The sequence below is a fragment of the Mustela lutreola genome, chromosome 10 (assembly GCF_030435805.1).
Source record: "Mustela lutreola isolate mMusLut2 chromosome 10, mMusLut2.pri, whole genome shotgun sequence".
NCBI lineage: Eukaryota > Metazoa > Chordata > Mammalia > Carnivora > Mustelidae > Mustela > Mustela lutreola.
Window position 1 is genome coordinate 43,476,045 of NC_081299.1, and position 20,286 is coordinate 43,496,330.

Here is a 20,286-nt window from a genome sequence, read left to right on the forward strand (position 1 = left end):
GGTGGGAGGATAGCCTTGTAAAGCTCAGAGGACGGGTCAGCAGTCCTTAGCTTCTTGTCCCCTACCCAGTGCCCTTTCCACTGCCCTACCACAGGCGGTCCCGGGAGTCTCAGCTAGGCCTGAGTGCACTGGGGTGGCCGAGGGTTCTGTTCCACCGCCAAATGAGGCACTTTCCGCCCGCCGCCCCCCCACCCCCCGCCCAAGTGCAACACCCCTGAGAGGGGCACATCCCTCCCTGGAGGGCAAACACTTGTTGAGTCCACAGCAAATTGGAAATTGGTATAGATTCCCAAATGCAGGGTGGTGGGGGGCAGCGCTTGGGGGGAAGGTTCCGACTGCTTTGTAATGTGAGGTGCAGAGGACAGATTTATTCTCCGTTTGCTCTCTTGGGCTCTGGCTCATGCTTAATTGATAAATAGGAACATACATGTTTCCTCTCGTGTCCCCTAATTGCTGGAGAAAAGGCCACAGTGATGATAAGGAAGCATCTGTTCCCTCCATGGGGAGGAGTCCAGTTTGGGCCAAGGAGAGCTCTTGGATGCACTGGGCAGGGGGAGAAGGTGCTGTGGGGGCCCGCGCCCACGACGGCAGAGACCACCCTCGCGGTAGCTGGGCCAGCACATTCACAACTCTGAACGCTAACTGAACCGGGTGAGGGGCCAAGGAAGGGTGCTGGGCTGGGAGCTGCAGACGCACTTGACCTGGCTGACTGCAGGACTCCAGGAAGCCACTCTGACCTGTTTCCTCCTCTGGGACATACCCAACGGTCCCTCCTTGTTCAAAAAGCTGGGTGTCTGATTCTTATCTAACTCTCTCCCTCATGTCAGAGAAAGAGAAAACAAAAGACTTTGGGAGGTGGAAAAAAAAAAAATAACTGGAAACCTGACAGGCATTTTAACAGTATAATCTGGTGGCCCCGGACTATGAGGGTCTCGCCTTGGGCCCTACAGCTCAGCACCTGGAGGGAGGCCTTCCTTGCAGTGCTCCGGGAACAGAAACAACAAGGCCGCTCTGGCTGCTAAGAGAACTCCCAAGCTCCAGAGGCAGCAGGGGCTAGAGGCACTGGTGATGCAGTCACATCTTTTGAAGGGTTTCTGCAAGGTCACTCGAAGAATTTTATGTAAAAATGTACTTCAGCATGAAAAGAAACCTCCCTAACATTTCTTTTTAAGTTTCTTTTAAATCTGTCGATCCTCAAAAGATATTTTATCTTTACCTCTCCAGCTCCTTTCCCGCCCCCGGATGGGCTGAACTAGGGATGGCGGCACAGGCGCCGATTTCTCCAGACCACCTAAGAACTGCCAACCCTAATGGGCCAGCATAAGGCACACAACCCCAGGCCGAGAAGCCCTCCCCATACGTGGACCACTTTTCTAATTACACGAACAAATCCTTTCTTGTTTTGAGTTGGGTCTGGGAAACAGGCAGACATTGCTTAGAAACTCACAAGCGTCCTGCTCCGCTGCATCCAGGCTCCTGATCTAAGCATTCCTACGGGCCATTTCTCCCCTTAATAGCAGGATTATATTTACCAGCCTTGGCAATTCTCAAAAGCTTCCAGGAAAAAAATGCACGTTGTCAATTAACTTCATTAAGGAGGAAGACCCTTTTCCAAGAAGGGCCTGAAAGGGAGGGGGCAGGGGCATTACCACCTTCCCTAGAATAGCTGAAACCATGCATTCCCACTGGGGCTGCTTCTGCTGCTGCCCTCTGGGCTCCAGGAACCACCAGGCTCTGCTCTGCTGCCCAGAGCCCACCAGGAGAGGTAGAGGCAATGCTGGGAGAGGGGCTGTACAGTGAACATGGAGCGGACAAAGGGACCTCCTTGGGGACTGGCCTGTAAGCTATCTCCAGCACTCAAACCTGTCCCTCCACCTCCAAATCCTTTCCCCAAGTTTGGACTGGTGTCACAGTCCAGCGGGGGCCAACGGTGGCTGGGTGAGGGGAGAGAGAACATGAAAAGGTACAGTACCTGGTTTCCCATTCTGATCGGGGGCCTGGGGCCGCCTGCGTAGCGCGGTGACATAAAAGGCTGCAATTACAGGGAAGTAGTTCAGTGACAGCCTGCACTCCCGCCCAGGGACAAACACGACTGTGCTCCAAGCCACCAAGTCCAGTTTTGTTACAACCGGCCATCTTTCCAACTCTCTTTCTCCCGGTGGCCTCTTCCCTCTGGGCACAACTTCCTCTGGGTGGAGGGAACAACAGAGGCACCCGGCACGGGCGGCTCCTGACTCCGCGTGCGCCCGTGGACATCTACTCTGGGTGGCCGGAGAGCACGGCTGGGCCTGGGCAGGAGGCGCGGAGGGAGGAGCTGTTATAGTGGTGCGGGGCCGAGGAAGAGACCTCTGCTCTCAGGAAGGGAAAATCGCGACTCAAAAGGGGACTCATACACAAAATGTTCCGGGTGTGCGGACAGAGCTGGACACACACACGCGTGCGCACACACACACACAGAAACCACTGACACAGGGGGTGGGGAAGGGGAGTGAGGATTTGGGGTGGGGGGACACAATGAGAACAGTAAGGGGCCAGCGGGCTCCCTGACTTGTGCGGGGCGATGGGCAGGAGCAGCAAGAGCGCACACAGAGAAAGGCTAGGGATGCAGCTTCGGTTACGAACAAATGGTTAACCAAACTCAAAAACCAAACCAAAAGTGAGAGAGGAAAAAACAAAAACATAAAGGCCGCTGACAAGGTCACAGAAATATATTTGCTTTTCTTTTGGTTTCAGATCCAAGCTGGGTGTGATGTCCAAGGAATGAAGACTGTCTTTGGGGGGAAGGGGGTGAAAATTTTTCTTTTTAATTTCATTTGTCCATAAAGACTCAAAAGCAATGGCTAGAGCACATTTTTGGTTTTTGTTTTTCCTCTGCTGGCTCTGTCCTCCTCGTGCCCCGCGCCCCCCGGCGGGCGGGCGAGCCACAGTGCTTTTTACCTGACTGTGGGGTCCCATCATGCTGCTGGGATTGTGAGGTGGAGGCTGTGCGTGCGGCGAGGGCTGTGACCCCGGAGGACCCTGTGAGGCCAGACAGTAGAGGCAGGTTATAGATCACAGCACATGGAGAAGCGCAGAAGCTTAAAAGAACAAAAATTAAACCAAAACGAAGGGCAGGCGGCGGGCGGGCGTGCGGGCTCTGGCTGGTGGGGAGGTGCGCGGCGGCTTGGGTCACAGGCTCAACGGTGGGCGCAGAGAGTGGGAGGGAGAGAAGCCGATGAACACACTCACGGGGCGGTTTACAGGGACGGGAAATAAAACCCAGCTCCTTTGCCAAAGCATGCAGGAGCGGGGGGCCCGGGCACCATCTACGGCTGGAGAGGAGTTTGCCATGTTAAATACGCTGGTTGTGATGGGCTTGGAGAGCATGGCGACGCATAGCAAGGCCCTGGTTTGGGGGAGCTTCCGGTCTGGAGGGGGACACAGACAGGATGCAGGCTCCTGGGCCTCACTGCTGAGGGGAGGGGGCCTGATGGGTGCACGGGAACAGACAGGAGGAGTCAGGCTGGGCCAGAGATCAAACAAACAAGGGAACAAAAGGACAGTTACAGAGAACCCATGCCATGAACTTTATTAATTCACCTTCACTTTTTTTTTTTTTTTTTTTTTTTTTTTTTTTTTTTTTTTTTATTTTTTTTTTTTTTTTTTTAAAGATTTTGTTTATTTATTTATTTGACAGACAGAGATCACAAGTAGGCAGAGAGGCGGGCAGAGAGAGAGGAGGAAGCAAGCTCTCTGCCAAGCAGAGAGCCCGATGTGGGGCTCGATCCCAGGACTCCGGGATCATGACCTGAGCCGAAGGCAGAGGCTTTAACCCACTGAGCCACCCAGGCGCCCCTCACCTTCACTTTTAAAGGGCCCCATGAAGTAGGGTTTCTCATTCTTTTTACCCATGAGGAAACTGGATCTCAAGGGATGAGGGAACTTGGCCACAGCCACACAACTGGTGGACGACAAAACCAGGATGAGATGCCTGATGGCCCCGAGGCTCGCCTGGACTCTGTAGCCCAGAACTCAAGCTGGCATGTGCAGAGGGGCAGGAGGATGGGGCTGGAGGCCCCTGACTGCTGGGTGGGTGGGTGGAGGTACTGGGCTTTCCACTCTAGCCAGCAATGAGCCACCCACGGTCCTGAGCTGACCCCAGAATCCCTGGGCTATGCTGACCTTGGCTCCCCCCAGAAGAGATGGGCAGGTGAATTCACTCAAATCACAGGATGGGTCAAACTGTGGGTTGCAACCCATTAGTGGATGGTGAAATCAATTTAGTGGGTTGCAACCATTGTTTCCTAAAAACCTGGAACGGAGTAAAAAAACAGAATAGAAACTAACAGCTCTGTGTGTATAAAGGCAAATCTTTTCACCCACTTCTTTTCACATTTATACGTGTGTTGTGTATACTGGTTCGCCACGTCAAACGGATTTCCTACTGCAGGTCAATCAAAAAGCACAAAAGGCCCATCTTGGAAGCTCCTTCCTGCCTTCGGGATGTTCAGAGCTGGACACGGGGGCTGGTGACGAGGAGCTCACCCTAATCCACTCTTCTCTACCCTACATCATGCCATCATTACTCTCCCAAGTCGTTTTTGAGAAAAGTCCAAAACCTGAACAGGGGATGGGGGAGGTTACATTAAAAAGGAAAGGGAGAGAGAATCTTCAAGATGCAGGTAGAATTCTCTTAGTCAGCCTTCTCCCTCAAAGCCAGGCTGCCCAGTCTCCCACCTGCTCAGAAAACACAGTCCGGAGCCAGGGCGGGGTGGAGGGGCTGGTACTGGGCGGTGGGCCCGGAGACAGGGAGAAGAGGTGTGCAAAGAAAGACAGCAGAGGGCCGTCCAGGAAGGCGGGGGCGCCGCTGAGGACAGGCCTGGAGTTTCTTGGCCAAGTGAGGGGCTGCTCACTTCCGGAGAGCTCTGTGGAGCAGATGTTCCCCTACCTGCCACGCTACTAATTTCAACAAGTGTGTGTCTTTCTAGCGGCTGCCAGCAACGGCATGGTTTGTTACCATGAGCAATTTTCTTAATTAACAGACATTAATTAGCCATTTAGCAATTTTGCAAGCATTTGTTTAGCGGCTTTCCTAAACATGAATACCACTGTGATAATGGCGCTGATTAGAGGGTCCCCTAATTAACAGTACAGGGAAGGAAAATTGAAATCACATAAATTAAAAAGGGAGGGGAAGCTAATGAAGGCGGGACATATTTGCACCTGCAAGTCTTTTGTACCATGAAACTTGGGTGCAATGTAAACAAAATAAGATAATTCAAAGCCAACCCCCAAAAAAAGAAAAATAAAAAGAACAGAAGAAGAGGGTTCGAGGGTGAGGTCCACTTGCCAAGAGGGGGCAAAAGGCCTTCTGTTGGTTCCCAGCTCTTGGCAAGAAGAAAGTGCCTCCTCCCTCCAACTCTCGTGGCCCTTCCCTGGTAGGATCTGGAGCTCCTTCGGTGGGAGCAGCGTGTCTCCAGGCAGGTCCCCCACACCTGTGGCCCTGTGAGCCAGGGGAGGCAAGCAGCAGCTGACCTGACAGCTGACTGTAGAAAAGGTATGGAAAGCGCCCCAGAGTGTCTGCCACCCACAGGGGACCTCAGCCAGCAGCGGCCCCTGCTTAGGGCCAGTGCTCGAAACTGGGTCTGGAGGGCCATTCCAAGTTGTCTCCTGCCCCTAGATTATGGCTGCTTGGGCGCCCTGACGTTCAGAGGCCAGGCCAGTACACGTGCCTCATCTCTCTACCTCCCTCAGAAGCTCCCTGCCAGACTCTGGTAACTGGCCCCTGAAGAAGTGGCTATGGTACAAGTTCACCTCCAAGTAGCCCCCTCAACACAGATGGCCAATGAGTAGTAAGGGCCGGGAGTGCACGGCTGGTCTGAGAGGCTCTGGGCTGGTCCAGCAACTTCTCTGGCTGGGAGGGAGAGGTGGTGAGTGGACTGTGAAGTCTGGAGAGGGAGCAGCCTTCTCAGAAGTCTCCCCCATGACTTGGAGCCCGGGTTTGGAACACTGAGGACAAAAGAACGCTGGCCTAGGTTGGCCAGTTGCCTGGAGAGAAAACCCCACCATGATCTCGAGACAGGTGGAGACGCGGCTCAAAGCAGGGGGCTCCTGTCCCACCCCAGAGTACGTGGTGACTGGGCTCCGCTCATGTACTTCCCAGCACAGCACCTAGCACAGTTAGGAGCTCAGTGAGCCAAAAAGTGTTTCCTCCATGAAGGCAGAAGCCCATCGATTCCTGGTGGTCACCCGCATCCAGACAAAGTGCCATCCTCTGGGTCTCTGCTACCTCCGCTTGGCCTGGAGCTGTCTGCCACTCGATCTGCGTCCAGACTCTGGCCCTGGGACAGTGTGCGACAGCACAGGGAGGTGCCCCGCAGGCCTGATGTATTCTTGGGGCAGAGAACAGGGCACCACACTGAAAATGGATGCTTCTGTTAAGACGATGACAGACCTGTTCCCAGCTCCACAAGGAGGAACAGGATTTGCTGCCCTGTGGTTTAGTGCACCCAGAAGAGGAGTTTCTCTCCTCCCATGCCTTCTCCACAGGAGACCAACAGGTAGGTGTTAAGAAGACAGACTTTATGGTCTTTTCAACTCCTTACCCACTTGGTCAAAAGGTCACAGAGGAGGCAGACCACAAATGACCTTGCTTGAGGCTCTGACCTTCTTTGGGTTGTTGGGCTTTTCTCTTCCCCAAACTCCGAAAGGATCCGGCAGGCCGGGGGAGCGGGTGCACGTAGAAGGTAGGAGAAGGAGGGAGTCCAAACACTGATGGTACTGATGAACCTTCCCACACAGGACGGCTGCCCCATGGGGCCTCCTGGCTTGCATTCGCTGAAAGCTTCAGAAGAACCAACATTAGGTGCATCTGGAAGCCTATTTGGCCAAAAAGAGCCTCTGAGTCCAGCTCTGCTTAGACGTCGAAGGATTTCCAACTCACAAACAGCATATCCACCCTCCCAGGATGCCATAGAGCACATGGTTATCGGCAGACATCTGAGGTGCACAGAGTACTGGATCAAACCAAGTAGGGGCTCCCACTGGCAGCTTGGGGAGAGCTACACCTGCCTGCAGTGGGTGGCCCTGACAGATTGTCACTTCTCCCAGTGCCCTGCATTTACAGGGAAGAAAGTGATGCCCAGCACAGAGGTGTGACCTGTCCAAGACCACAGAGAATGCACTGGTGGCAGAGCCACATCGCCTAATCCCAGCCGGGGGATCTCTTTATGACAATCATACTCCTGCCCACTGTAGGAAAAGTGGACTCAGCCACTGACTGCACTTCCCTCATCAGAGAAATGGAGATAGTAATAAAGCCGCACGTCACCTGCATTAGCTCACGCGACCCTGGACTCATGGCTGGAAAGGCTAGCAGTTGCTCTGTTTCATACCTCAAAAGGGTGAAGCCACTGGCAAAGCCATTCAGCAGTGGAACCAGGCTCCAAGTCTGCTTCTAGAACTCCAGGGGGTCTGAGCTGGCCCACTACTCCACCAAGCCCACAAGGGGTGCCTCCATGTCACACATGGAGCATGAGGAACAAATCTTAGAGGCTCAAGGCTGGGGGTTGCGGCCAGTCACTCATCCACATACTTATTCTGGAGGCTGACCTCAGGGGTCCAGCCAGCCCCATCCATATCCTGGGGGTGGGTGATGGAGGCGCATCAGACAGGTCAGGCTAGCTGGGGAGAAGGATGAGGACACAGTGACAAATGAGCTTGTGTCCGTTTAAAATGCCATGGTGTCCAAGAGAAGGTGTCAGTTAAACTGAGGCCCAGTGTGGCTGTAGAAGGAAGGCCAATGGGGAGCTGGGCTGAGAACTGAGGTCCTCTCACTGGTCAGAAATCTTTCCACTGCAGGGCACTGCCCCCCTTGGCGGGGCAGGGGGGTGACACCAGGGAGGCCTGCACCAGGGAGAGACCCCAAGTGGGAAACCCCATAACCAAATCTGGGAGAAGGGAGCGGAAAATGTGCCCACTTCCTGCCTGGGCTTTCATTCTGCCCCAGACCCTGTTAATGGACTTGCCACTCTGTCTCCAGGGCCCCCACATCTCTGACTGGAGATCCAGAACTCCCGCACTTCTCCTTTTGTTCCCTGCAGTTCCAGCGCTGGGTAATGTCCCATCTCACAGCCTCCGAGGGCCCTGTAAGCAGGGCCTGGGGGCCTGGGGGCCTGGGAGGTTCTGCAACGGTGTGACACTGAGAGTTCAGTGAGAGAGGCTTTCTTGTCACAGACGGGGAGGGGAGCAGAACAGCCCCATGGCATAAGAGAGCCATGGTCTCTGCAGAAAGGCATTTCAGAGTGTCAGCATGAGCCACCCATGCCTCTGGGTCACAGCTGGCTTGATTGAGTCCCTGCACTTCCCCCGAAGCCATCCTGGGGAGGTACATGGGCTTATGGCACGATGGCTAACACTTCAGGTTCCATGGCCCTGGCTGGCAGCCGCTCCCAGCATCTCCGGGGCACACGGTGAGTCCAGTTCCCTCAGGAGGAAAAAGGGACATTGCAGTGGGGTGGTGCAGGTGACAGCGCTAGGCATGCCGGAGGTCCCTAGGCTTCCGTGGCCGCGCATTCACTCCTCATGTTCCGGTGGCCCCTCACTGCCCATTTATGGGGAAAGCAGCAGTGAGGCCCGCTCTGCTGGGAGCGCCCCCCTCAGCCTGTTGAAAGCCTACACAGGACGCTCCTCTTCAGACACTGTGCCAATCCGTAGACTCCACGCAGGCTGCTTGAGGGCATGGGCACGGCCTTCCCCGCCATGTGCACATGCTGGGCAGGGGCCGGACAGGGCAGAGAGGATTGGCCAACATGCAGACCCCACAGCCACAGTGAGCCGGCCCCTGGGTGGACACATCTAACCCCTCAGAGTTTAAGGGACACGGAATAGTACCAATGAGGTTATTGAGTTGGTCCTCTGAACTAAAGATTCTCACAGAAAAGAGAGGATAGCGCTTTAAAATTAAAAGTCAAATTAAAACAAAAAAACAGTACTTTTTTTTTAAAGGGGAAAAATAATAAAAGCTAAGTGCTAAGTTCAATATTTCTAAAACTCACTGCTCCTTCACCTGGCGCCACTTCACACTCTCCAAGGCTGCCTTTCCCTTACTAGAAAGCATGGACTGTCAGGGAAAGAGAGCTGAGGCTTAACTCCAGGCTTTCTGGGTGCAGAGGCGAGCCGGGGAAAGAACACATATGAGAATGAGTTGTGGCCAGGGCAAATGTTGGGCTCCAGAGCCCAGGGCACTTGGGCTGGTGTCCTGCCTTGTCTTCCTGGGGTGTGGGCTGCTCATCTTCAAAGGGGAGGAGTTCAGGTGACATGGAGTTCGGGTTCCTCACAGGAAAGCCAGGAGAATGCTCTGTAAGCCGCAGAATGCTACATGCTTACCACTGGCCAAAATTTGCCTTCTGTCTTCACAGGAGGCCTTTGGGGATGGCATTTGGAAGTTTCAGGTGTCTCAGAGACCCAACACTCTACACATCTTCATCCCTCCTCACTTATGGGGCCAGTGGCCGCCAGCCTGGCAAGGCTGGGGGCATGTTTTATCGACAGGCTGCGGAGACAGACGACTTATATTACTAGGGGCCTGTGTCATCTGCCTGTTGGGCGTGTCACTTTAATTGAGAGAATATAAAATTACATTAATTATACACATGGTAAAAGGCATGTGGCAGACAATCCAATTTGCTCCTTGGACACAAATGCTGATAGAAAATGGCCTAAGCCCATTCTGGGGAGATGGGGCCAAGGAGTGCCCGAGTGCCACTGACTCGCCCCCAACCACGTCCGCTGGTGCAGTCCACCTCGTCCCTGGAGCGTGAACTTGACCACGTGGCTAGGTGAGGGAGGGAAAGCTTTAGCCGCCCCTCCCCTTTAACATGCACCTCAGCAGAGGAGATGGCTCGCACCGTTGCTTTCCTCTCCTGCCTCTGTCCATCCCCTCTCCATAGAAGCTTCTCTGTGTGTGTGTATGTGGGAGGTATAGGCCAGAACTGGAGCTGAGATGACCAACTCGAGGGCAGAAGGAGCCTGAGCTATCTGTGTGTCCACCTAGTGTGAGTCCAGGACACACCCAGCCGGTCCTCAGGGGGCTGAGCTGGGCCACACCTGACGGCATGACCACACCCCCCCACCCCAAGAGCTCCACGTCAGGGGCAGTGGGCTGCCTAGGACATGAGCCCACGGGAATCAAAAAACCCTCTGGAGGCACCAGACCAGGAGGATGGGTTTTGCCAGAGAGAAGTGAAGTGGTGACAGCCCCTTTTCCTGGGATGGTGGGGAGATGGCCGGTTAGAGGGAGGACAGACGTCTCCCCCTTGGGGTCACATCTGCATACCATCGGCAATTGATAAGGCCACCAAGGTCCCCTCTGGGCAAAGATCAGCAGAAGAATCTGATTTCTGTCTGAGCAAAGTCCCCAGCTGACCTCCGCTTCTCACTGCACCTCTCCAAGGAGCTGGGATGGGGCTGGGTGGACGGCAAGGGCGAGAGGTCTGCATACTTGTGAATCTGGTGCCAAGACACTCACAGGAGGTGCTCAGCGACCGTTCTCAGCAGACATGAGGCCCGCTTGCCCCACAGAGACGCAGAATCAGCAGGCGTTGGTTTTCAAAACAAAGGGAGGAAGCGTGGCAAATGAAAGTAGTGGCAGCGTCCAAGACCTAATGCAGAGTTCCGGCACGTACTGCCCCCCGCCCCCGCCTCTTCCCCCAGCCCTCGCACAGACAGGAAGACTGAGCTCCATCTCACCAGTCCCAGGGCCAGGCTTGGTGGCTTGCACCATGCTGCAGACCCAGAACGGAGGCTGGGGTCAGCTGCAGGGTGGGGACCCCAAGAGCACGGCTACCATGCTGAGCCAGAGGAGAAGCTGGCAAACTGGCTCATGGCCAAATACAGCCTGCTGCCTGCTTTTGCAAATAAAGTTTTATCGGAACACAGCCACACGCATCTGTGCCCAGTCCACAGCTGCTGTCACACAACAGCTGTCTGTCAATGTCAGTGTTGTGACAGAGACCAGATGGCCCACAAAGCCTCAGAGATCTACTATCTGGTCCTTCACAAGAAAGACAAGAAAGTATATGCTGACCCTTGGGATAGGGAATGGGTTTCAAGGTGGAAAAGGGGGAAAAACTGGGGTCTTTTAAAATCCTCAAGGTAGGGCACCTGGGTGGCTCAGTGGGTTAAGCCTCTGCCTTCGGCTCGGGTCATGATCTCAGGGTCCTGGGATCGAGTCCCACATCAGGCTCTCTGCTTGGCAGGGAGTCTGCTTCCCTTCCTCTCTGCCTACTTGTGATCTCTCTCTCTGTTAAATAAATAAAATCTTAAAAAAAAAAATCCTCAAGGTAAAATAAAACAGTACCATATCTACTTTCTGACTGTTAGCCTCAGATCTCCCCAATAAGACAAATGAAGCAAAAATTAACCCCACGGAGAATAAGGAAACTGAAGTCCAATGACATTACAGTATTATTTATCAGAGCCACGATTTTTCCCACTGCGGATGAACAGAATGAAAGCTGGACCAGGGGTCAGCAAACCCGAGCTGTGGTTCTCCTGCCATGATGCCATGCAGCCAGTCACAGAGCCCCAGTTTTCTTAACCACTGGTCTTGCACAAATAACCTTTCATCCTTGTAACAGGACAGCCAGCATTCACATCCAGCTGGCTGGCCCCGGAGTACCTTCCCAGCCTCCTTCTCACCACAGTGCTGGGGAACGAGCTCATCCCTCGAATGCCAACATAGAACATTCTGGGGACTCGATTCCAGCCCTTAGTTTTTTCAGCAGATTCACACTGTGTGACCCTCTCCTTTGTGGTGAATTTCTCTAGGGTCATCTTGGGAAGGGCCTCTACCTTGAAGGGCTATGGTTGGAATGTGGTGGGGGGCAGAAGAGAGATGACCATGCCTCCAGCTACTAAAATTCTGGGGCTCCCCTGCTGGAGATTCTTTGTATGTGCCTGTGCCTGTATAACCAGGCATCCTTTTCAGGGACATGGGACAAAAGCACACACGGGACCCAGTCCATCTGGGAGTGTATCCAACCACTGGGTCCCAGCACCCTGGGCTGAGGGTGCCCTAAACACCAGACACACGTGAACAAGCAGTACTGTGGACCAGTGTCCCAGGTCTATTACCACGGCAGCACCTCAACAGGCACAGAACTAGGCGCCCTAGAGAGCAGGAAGGCAGCAGTGAGATAATTAGCACACTGAGGCAGGGCCTGGAAGGAGGAACAGGTGTCCTCTGGCAGAGAAGAAAGAGAAGGGGCTTCTGGGCTGAGAGACTGGCCTCTAAGCTGTAGGGGCAGTGTGGCCATAGTGCTGGAGGGCCGTGGGCATAAGATGGAGACCTTGGGGCTGGGCCCTCCAGGATGAGAAGCAGGGCCCTTAACCCTTAGGAGCTCCTGCATGAGCGTGCCAATCAGATCTAGGTCTTGGGAATTACACATCCATTCCGTTCCTTTCCAAAGATGTTTCCATGGCGCCTCTCAAGTTAGAAATCAAGACTTGTAGCCACAGGAAAACTGAGTTCATGGCTGTCTCGGGAGCTAACTCTCCCACTAAGCCACACTCTGGCCTCGAACAGCTAGCCTTCTTTCATGTTGGGGAAAGGTCTCCAACACCCAGTCCTAGCCATGTGGGTTTCTGGCCAGGATCCAGAGAGCAAACCTCTCTCTTCCTGACATAGACTCACTGCGATAGAGACCAACTCTGTGGGTAAGCCGGAGGGGTAGAGACAGACCCAGGATCCAGAAGCATGCTGATCCCTAGGAACACCTAACCTTGCCAAGAGAATCAAATCCCCACACCCCCCCCACTCCAAATCAAAAGATTGCCTTTTGCTCTGCAAATGGATAAAGCTGCAAAGATACGTCTTGCTCCTGCCCGCCAGCCTCGATTTCACTCTCACCAGCGCTCAAGCTCTGCTGTTAATCACAGCGGCACAGGGAAAGCGAGGTGCATATTAAAAAGCACTGCCTCATCCACCCAGAGAATTCCTGCTCTACTTTAAGTTCTCCAGCACATGCATGCACACAGCCTTCACCCTGCTACCCCTTCGTACCCCGAAAGACGATCCACAAAGTAAGGATCTCATCATATCCAATTTGGAAGGGATGGCACAGGGTTTTGGAAGCCCCATGTCCAGAATGCCAGAATCCATCCCCTTTTGTCCACTGAGCGGAAGACAGCTGAGCTGGCAACAGGAAAGTCGGCCACGGTTCTCCCTGTGCTTTGTAGCTCCCTGGACGGTCTCATGCCTCCTCTTCCCCAAAGACAAAACAGCTTGGGGAATGGCCCAAGAGCTCATCCTCTTTCCTCAGCTAAGCAGAAGCAACAGGATGGGGCAAGGGAAAGAACCAGAACTCTGGGAATAAAGGGGTTTAGGAAGCCCGCCCAGAGTCACCAGGCAGTGGGTTATGCAACTGGGCAAACCTCAACAGAAGCACAAGGGACAGCTAAGTGAGTGTGTGCAGGGAGGAGTGGGGGAGCTATTGGAAGTGCCCCAGATTCATGGCCAGGAGCACCGTCTCCCACCCCTGTCATTCTTACTCACCTCCTCCCAGAAAGCTGGAGAACTAAGATACTGAGAGTCAAGTACTCAGTCCAGTCTGAGAACTGACCCTCAGCAGAGGAGGTGGATCAGATCTCCCCCACCTTAAGGAATCCTTTGGGAGCACCTGCTTCTTTGACTAGGCTCTCCCAGGACCCTAATCCCAGGGTGCTGCCTCCTGGCCTGCCGTGCCTCGGGCTGGAGGCACGGCCCTCCAGCAGCCAGCCTGATGCTGAGCGCGCTTCAGCCAACTCTTCTGGAGTTGTCTGGCCCCTGACATGGACACTTCTTTCTTCTGCCCCAAAAGCCTCTGATGTCCCAGGGGACAGGAGCCGGGTCTCCCCTGCTTGCCACTGCCCTTCCTGTGCCTGCCCCCTAATGGGGTTGCATGTCACACACAGGCAGGTTAAGGCCCAGAACGGTAGAGCCACGGCCCCAGAATTGACTGCACTTCTCCACGCTTTTGAGTAAGTTTCTCGGGACTGATCCGAGGACGAGGCTCTTCATCAGACTCATTGTCGGGGCATGTGTTTCTTGGGGCAAGGATAGGGCAAGACGTTGCCCAAGTCTCCTGAATAACACTGACCTGAGACTGAAGAGCCTTCTAGAAAGGCAGGGGAGAATGCTGCTGTCTACAGAAGAGGCCACACAGTCATGCTGGAGGTACAGACGCTGGGTTTAAGAGCAGCGGCCCTGGCCCATCGTGGGGATCAACAGCTGGTCCAGTAATGGCGAGAGGGTAGCAGGGCTTAGATCACAAAGACCTGTGAGTATCTTACCAAGAGCCCAGACTCTGTGTCTTTAACACAAGGACATCATCAATAGGAAGAGCTGGGGTCAGCCCCATGGACTATGAACAGGGCCCTGTATACCAGTTCCGTTTGGCCTCCCGACTGTGGGAGGCCCGCAGGGCTGGGCAGAGAGCTGTCACTCAAATGTGTACTGAAAGAACAGATGGCTGAACGCAAGTCCCTGGGAAGGAGGGCTGGTGCGGATATTCTGATCTGCCTTTCGTTCCGACTGCATTTCCAAAGTCCTAGCTGGTGAAGTAGGGAGAAGTTGTTCCTGCTTCAAAGGTGGGGAGTGGACACTCAAATGACACCCAGGTGAGGCCAGCTGGTAACAGAACTCAGGATGCCCAGCAAAGACCCAAATGCCTGGGCGGGAGAGTCAACATGAACTCGCAAAAAAGAGTTCATATTAATGAGCCCGGCAGGAAGAGAATGAGAAGCTCCCGGCCATACAACCTGCTTCCCTGCCTCTACCTCCCCTGAACTCCCCCTTGGTGGACCGGGGAGCAAGGAGTTAAGCCACGTAGGGCAGGATTAAGTGAGGTAACACATTAAAGGGGCCTGTGCTTGCTAGGTCCCAAACACATCGGTGTAACTGAAAGTCTAATACCCATCGGAAACACCCAGAACCTCTCCCACGTGCCACTGCCACCAAAGCTGTGCTAAGCCTCTAGGAATAGCCCCTTCTTGGATGAAGAGCACCCACAGTGGCCCGTGCCCTTGGACGAGCTGCGGGACCTAGCTCCGCCGTGACCCCTAGCTCTGAGAAAAGAACAGCCCCAGGACAGACCTATATGCGTCCCTAAGACAGACACCTGAGTGTTTAGCCACGCCGGGCACCAGGCAGGGCTTCATGGGCCTCGTTTCCTGGCTCCTCAGAGGCGCCCGGGAGTCTGGGGCTACCTTCACCCCAGCTGTCTGGTGAAGCAATGGCGCCCAGATGGGTTAGCAGACTTTCTCAAGGCAACTCACGTGCCAGCCCAGGGCCTCCCAGAAGGATGGAAGGCCTTGAGGGGAGGGGGGAGTGGGGAGGGAGAGGGAGAGGAATATGGCAGATGAGCTTCCAGGGGTCCAGGTGCTCATCAATGTGGATCCTAAAGCCCACGGGTGTGTTTCCACGGCAGTAGTAAACCAGCACTGAGCACGGCTCCATGTTTCTATGCAGAGTCCGTCATTACCAGAGCCCTGCCAAGGAGGCACTGTGATTTAATGAATGAGTGCTCTCAGCATAGCTAAGGACACCAGTGCCCAGTGAGGTCAGGTAACCTCCCCAGAACACATGGTCAGGAAGTGGCACTGGGGGGAGGGGGGAGGTCAGGGATCCTCCTCCTAAGCTCGCGGTCACAGCCACCACACCTTGCGCTGCCCTCTTCCAAGGTGTCCATAGGAGGCCTCTCCCAGGGCTGCTGCCCTCTGATGCCCCATCCCTGCACTGCGTGCAGAGCTGATGTGGTGGCCCCCAGTCAGGAAGCCCAGCACCCAGCCTGGAGAGAACACTGCATAAAAGCTGTGGTCCCCCAGCCATACTCTTACCAAGTGTAACCACCCCCATTTGGGTATTAGCAAGAGACAGGGGCTTGCTGGGCAACCAGTGGGTCTGGCCCAAGGCCTTCATTTATTCCAAGACCTTATCTGGGGGAGGGAGAGGTTCCGGGGAAAGGCAGGCTGAGCGGGCTGAGGAGTTCACTTGGGCAAAAGCAGGACAGGAGCCCGAAACCAGCCCTGTGGATGGGCTGCTCCATCCCAGCTCTCAGAACAGCACCTCACAATTAGCACCTGGCGAGATGTGAGAAAGCCCTCTGACCCTGGCCCGGCCCCTTGGCCCAGCCCAGACTCCCCAAAGGGCAGTTTCCTTCAGCGTGGTGTGATCTTATTCAGGGGGGTCTAGCCTGAGCCACATAATGCCAAGGCATGTTATTATAGGATTCCACTGGAATTCTCTTCCTCCAACCTCTTCTGCTACAAGGGCTGAGGAATGTGACCTTTTTTTTAAAGGGGAAAAAAAAACCCTCAGCATGATCTGCAGAGAAGGTGGAAGCAGGAACACAGAAGGGTCTACCCCCTCCGCCAACTATGAAGAAACAAAACAAAAACACAGGGGGCTCCTCCACCCTCTGGAAAGGCAGGAGGATCATGGCGGGGGTGGCAGGGGGAGGGCGGCGACGAACCCAGTCATGGCGCTGGGACAGGGGACAGGACAACACGGCAGAGCAGCTCCCAGACGCAGGGGGGGAATCTAATCTAAGAGAAATCCAAAGTAAAAAAAACCAGGACTAAAGGGGAAAAGAATAAATCGGCCCAAGCTTTTAAAACCCGAGGGGTGAAGGGGTTGCTGACACCAATCTTTGACAACGGGATCCCTGAAAGTCAGACCCAAATCAGCTCACAGCTCAGGAGGAGAGAAGGGATACCCTGGGGTGTCCAGGGGTTTTAGGAGCAGCAGTAAGAACTAGTGCGAGCCTCCCAGGTCCCAGGGTCCTTCTGGAAAGCACTCCCTTTCCTTTCACCGCAAAGGGAGCAGAGACCTGTGGCGGGGGAAGTCCTCAGCGGGGAGGCGAAGGCCACCAGTGGCTGGGCTCCCTGGTGCTGGGCTTCCCCGCTGCGGGGCCAGCTCCGCGTTAGGGGGCAGCCGAGGCCCGCAGAGAGGCCCGGTGCTTTGTTACTGAGCAAACCTCCCAGGCACTGGCTGCTGGTGCGTAGCTAACAGGGCGGCAGACACTGATTTATGTCCAACTTTCCATTTCATCAGCGAGAGTTACGGCGTGACACGCGGAGTTCACGTTTGTTGGCGGGGCGGAGAGGTGGCCCGAGTGTGCAGACAGACACAAACACGCCCGCACGCGTGCACACAGGCACACGCGCCAGTCAAGGCCACAACTTTGTTTTCCTCTCCAAAGGGAGGGCGAGGGGGCCGGCAGCCTGGCACGTCAGGAGTAACCTTTTGTCCGCGGTTGCTAGGAGCCCCGGCACGGTCTTCTGCCGCTGGGCAGATGCTAGGCACCAGGCTGGCTGCCGGGTGGGGCGGGAACACAGCCTGACCTTTGTGGATGTGGTGTTGGCAAGAAGAAAAGCCTCCCCCCACCTTCTCTCCTGCCCTGGCCTTTCCACACAGGCCAGGCAATTGTTGGGGGGCTGTGGGGGAGGGGGGAAGAGCTGTGTGTGGGTCCATGGCGGGGCCAGGGGCCAGCTCAGGTGACAGGGTTTCCCAGCAGCCAGGGTCCTCTAAGGCACCTAAGGCCCAGAGAGGGGAGGATGGCCCTGCAAGGACACCCAGCAGTCTGGCAACAGGGCTAGACTCAAACCAGGATATCCACGACCAAGGGCAGGAGTCTTTGGGCTTAAAGCCACTGCTGGCTTGCTGTGTGTGTGTGTGTGGGGGGGGGGGGGGGGTGTGCTGCTGCGGGACTGGGGGCACTCCGTTGGCTTGGAACAGGTGGGGCTGGGGTGGAGGCAGCCCAGCGCCCAGCAGTTGGGGTGCCCCGCCTCCTGTCTAATCCTTCTCAGCAGGGGTGACCCTGCCTTCTGTCAGTCTGGAGGCAGACAGCAGGGTGAGGGGCGAGGAGGAGGGGTGTTTCTGCCCCCTGAAGGTACTGGCACACTCCCCGACCAACCCGACCCCCCACGGCATCTCTGTCTTCCTCCCCCACAGACCGGCACAGCACATCAATAGGAACCCATCCTACCCTCAGTGATGGAGCCAGGGCAAGGGTCAGGGACCAGAGTGTGGGGCCCAGAAAGGGAGGGGACTTGCTCCTCCTCACCCAAGACAGGGCATTCATCGAGAAGCTCTAGAGCCTACCACCTGGTCCACACCCATCTTCCCTGAGCAACTCCGGCCAATGGGAGCCTCAGTTTCTTCATCCTGAGTGGAAATGCTGTTAGCTCTCAGGCCTACCTCCCAGGGTCAAATGGAATCACACACGGGGATACCTTTCCTAATCTAGAGTGTTCTACCAACTGCAACAGGAGGTCAGACAGGTCTACTTTAGGACCTGAGAGCATGGGCTGGGAGCCTCAAGGGGCAAGGGGGCAGCCACAGGACCACACGCCAGGCCCCCTTCCTTCGAAGGTGAAGGGTCTGACAGGGTAGGAGGCACGTGACAGCCTCTCAGTACCCCGCAGTCCAGTGCAAGTCAGAACCCTGGGCACAGCCTCCCAGCTTTGCTTTCTCCCCACTCCCACATCCAGCAAGACGCTGTGATTTCAGGGCATGGAAGCACAGGCCACTGCACTGAGGCACCACTGCTGCCCAGGGCCGGGCCACTCCCCGCCCCCGGGACCACAGCCTGGAATCCACACTTACACAATGGCAGCCTGCCACAAGTCCAGCCCCTCCAGGCTACTGGGTCTTCCTGGAACCCGGTCACTTCCTTTCTTAGGAACCTTCCAAGGCTCCCCTGTCTTTAAGCTTAAGTATCTCTCCAGGCCTCCTGCCATCCACTGCCTCCTGCTCAGACCTCACTCCTCTAGGTTAGCCCCTCAGGGAAGTTTCCCAGATGGACCCCAGGTTAGGCCAGATGCTCCTTCGCCTGCCCCCTGTGGTACCGGACTATTGGTGTAATCATTCCCTGCCTCCTCCACCAGACTGTGAGCCCCTTGAGGGTGGGTACAGGGCTGCCTCATTTTTCCGAGGTGCTCACTGAGGCTGCGTGATTAGGTCACTGTGGCCTTAGAGACCATGTCTGGCCAACGGGCTACACGATGACCGGCAAGTCTGCTGGGCCTCACGTGGTTTAGGTCCTGGCCTCAGACTGACCATCCATCAGATACGGAACCATGCCCCCCATCCCCCACCACCAAGTCCTCCCTTTGCTGCAGACTTTGAAAACCACACAAACAAGGTGGTTTGCTTCTTCCCAAGCCTCTCCTCGTCCCACCCTGGCTCTAGTCAGCAGAGAGGTCTTTCCTGCCGCTGCAGCTTTCTGGCAAGAGGAATGCCAACTCACTGTGCTGCTGCCTGCTTGCCGCCAGAGAGGAAGGCAGGAAATGGACAGCACTCGACCCAGCTCTTGGGAACTGCCTAAGCGGCCACCACCGCCAAACCCTTATTTACTGGGCTTTGATCCTCCCTGGAAACACACTATCCCACCCCAAGGCGCTCAGTCCCCAGGGCTCTCTACTGGGCAGAGTCTCTACTTGGTTACCACTGAGTGCCAGGGAGCTCACTACTTTAAGTAGGCAGGTGGTAGAACGGTCTTACATCCAAAGACTCAAACTGGCCTCCCTCTTCTTTTCTCTGAAGGATCTGAGATCGAAGGGCTGAGGAGTCAGGTTTGAGTATCTTTTTTTTTTTTTTTTTAAAGATTTCTTTCTTTCTTTAAGTAATCTCTACAACACCCAACGTGGGTTTTAAATTCACAACCCTGAGATCAAGAGTTGCACATTCTTCTGACTGAGGCAGCCAGGCGCCCCTGGTCTGAGTATCTTCTATGCGGACGAACTTCAGACACTCCAAGTCAGTCATCAGAGACTTCCTGAGGCTGCTCCTCTCCCACAGAAACCTCGGCTACTTCTGCAAAAAATGAGGCGTGTGCTCCCTATAATCTCAACAGGCAAGGTCCAAGGTCATGCGTCTAGCTCTCCCTCTCATTTTTGGATAATTTCTTAGGTTTCTGGACTATGCTTCTTCTCTGCACTCCTCCTTAGCTGGTGGGGAGGGTTCTCTGGAGGAAGACCTCAGAGGTGGGTGGGCTCGGCTGGCCAGAATGAGAACTCACTGGAATGGGGACGTCGGGGGACGGGACATGTCAACCCCTATTGTGTCCCACTACAACAGAAACTATCTAGGGATGTTCACAGCAGAACATGATGAGCTTCTGGCAATGGGAGCCTGGGTTCCCCCAAGACCGTCTCTTTCAGAGAAGACCTGCTCTTTAATCCTTTGACTGGATCTCGGCAACACCAGTCTCCAACTTCAGTGTGGTCTGCCCCTAGGTTCCCGCCTCCGAAGAGCGGACAGAGCCA

The 20,286-nt window shown here is 55.1% G+C and overlaps 1 protein-coding gene across 9 annotated transcripts in view; it reads right to left on the reverse strand.

Annotated features, from left to right (window-relative positions):
• The window catches only part of SSBP3 (single stranded DNA binding protein 3), a 163,709-nt gene that overhangs the window by 23,256 nt on the left and 120,167 nt on the right, over positions 1–20,286 (reverse strand). For 3 of the 9 annotated variants that reach the window (XM_059137424.1, XM_059137425.1, XM_059137427.1), the window contains 2 exons: positions 2,938–3,018; positions 1,973–2,032 (listed from right to left, as the gene is read on the reverse strand). The exons of 3 other annotated variants lie outside the window; for them this stretch is intronic. In XM_059137424.1, coding sequence (XP_058993407.1) covers positions 1,973–2,032; positions 2,938–3,018 — 141 coding nt within the window. The remainder of the gene's footprint in view (positions 1–1,972; positions 2,033–2,937; positions 3,019–20,286) is intronic. 3 more of the 9 variants (XM_059137426.1, XM_059137428.1, XM_059137431.1) reach the window with 1 other exon arrangement.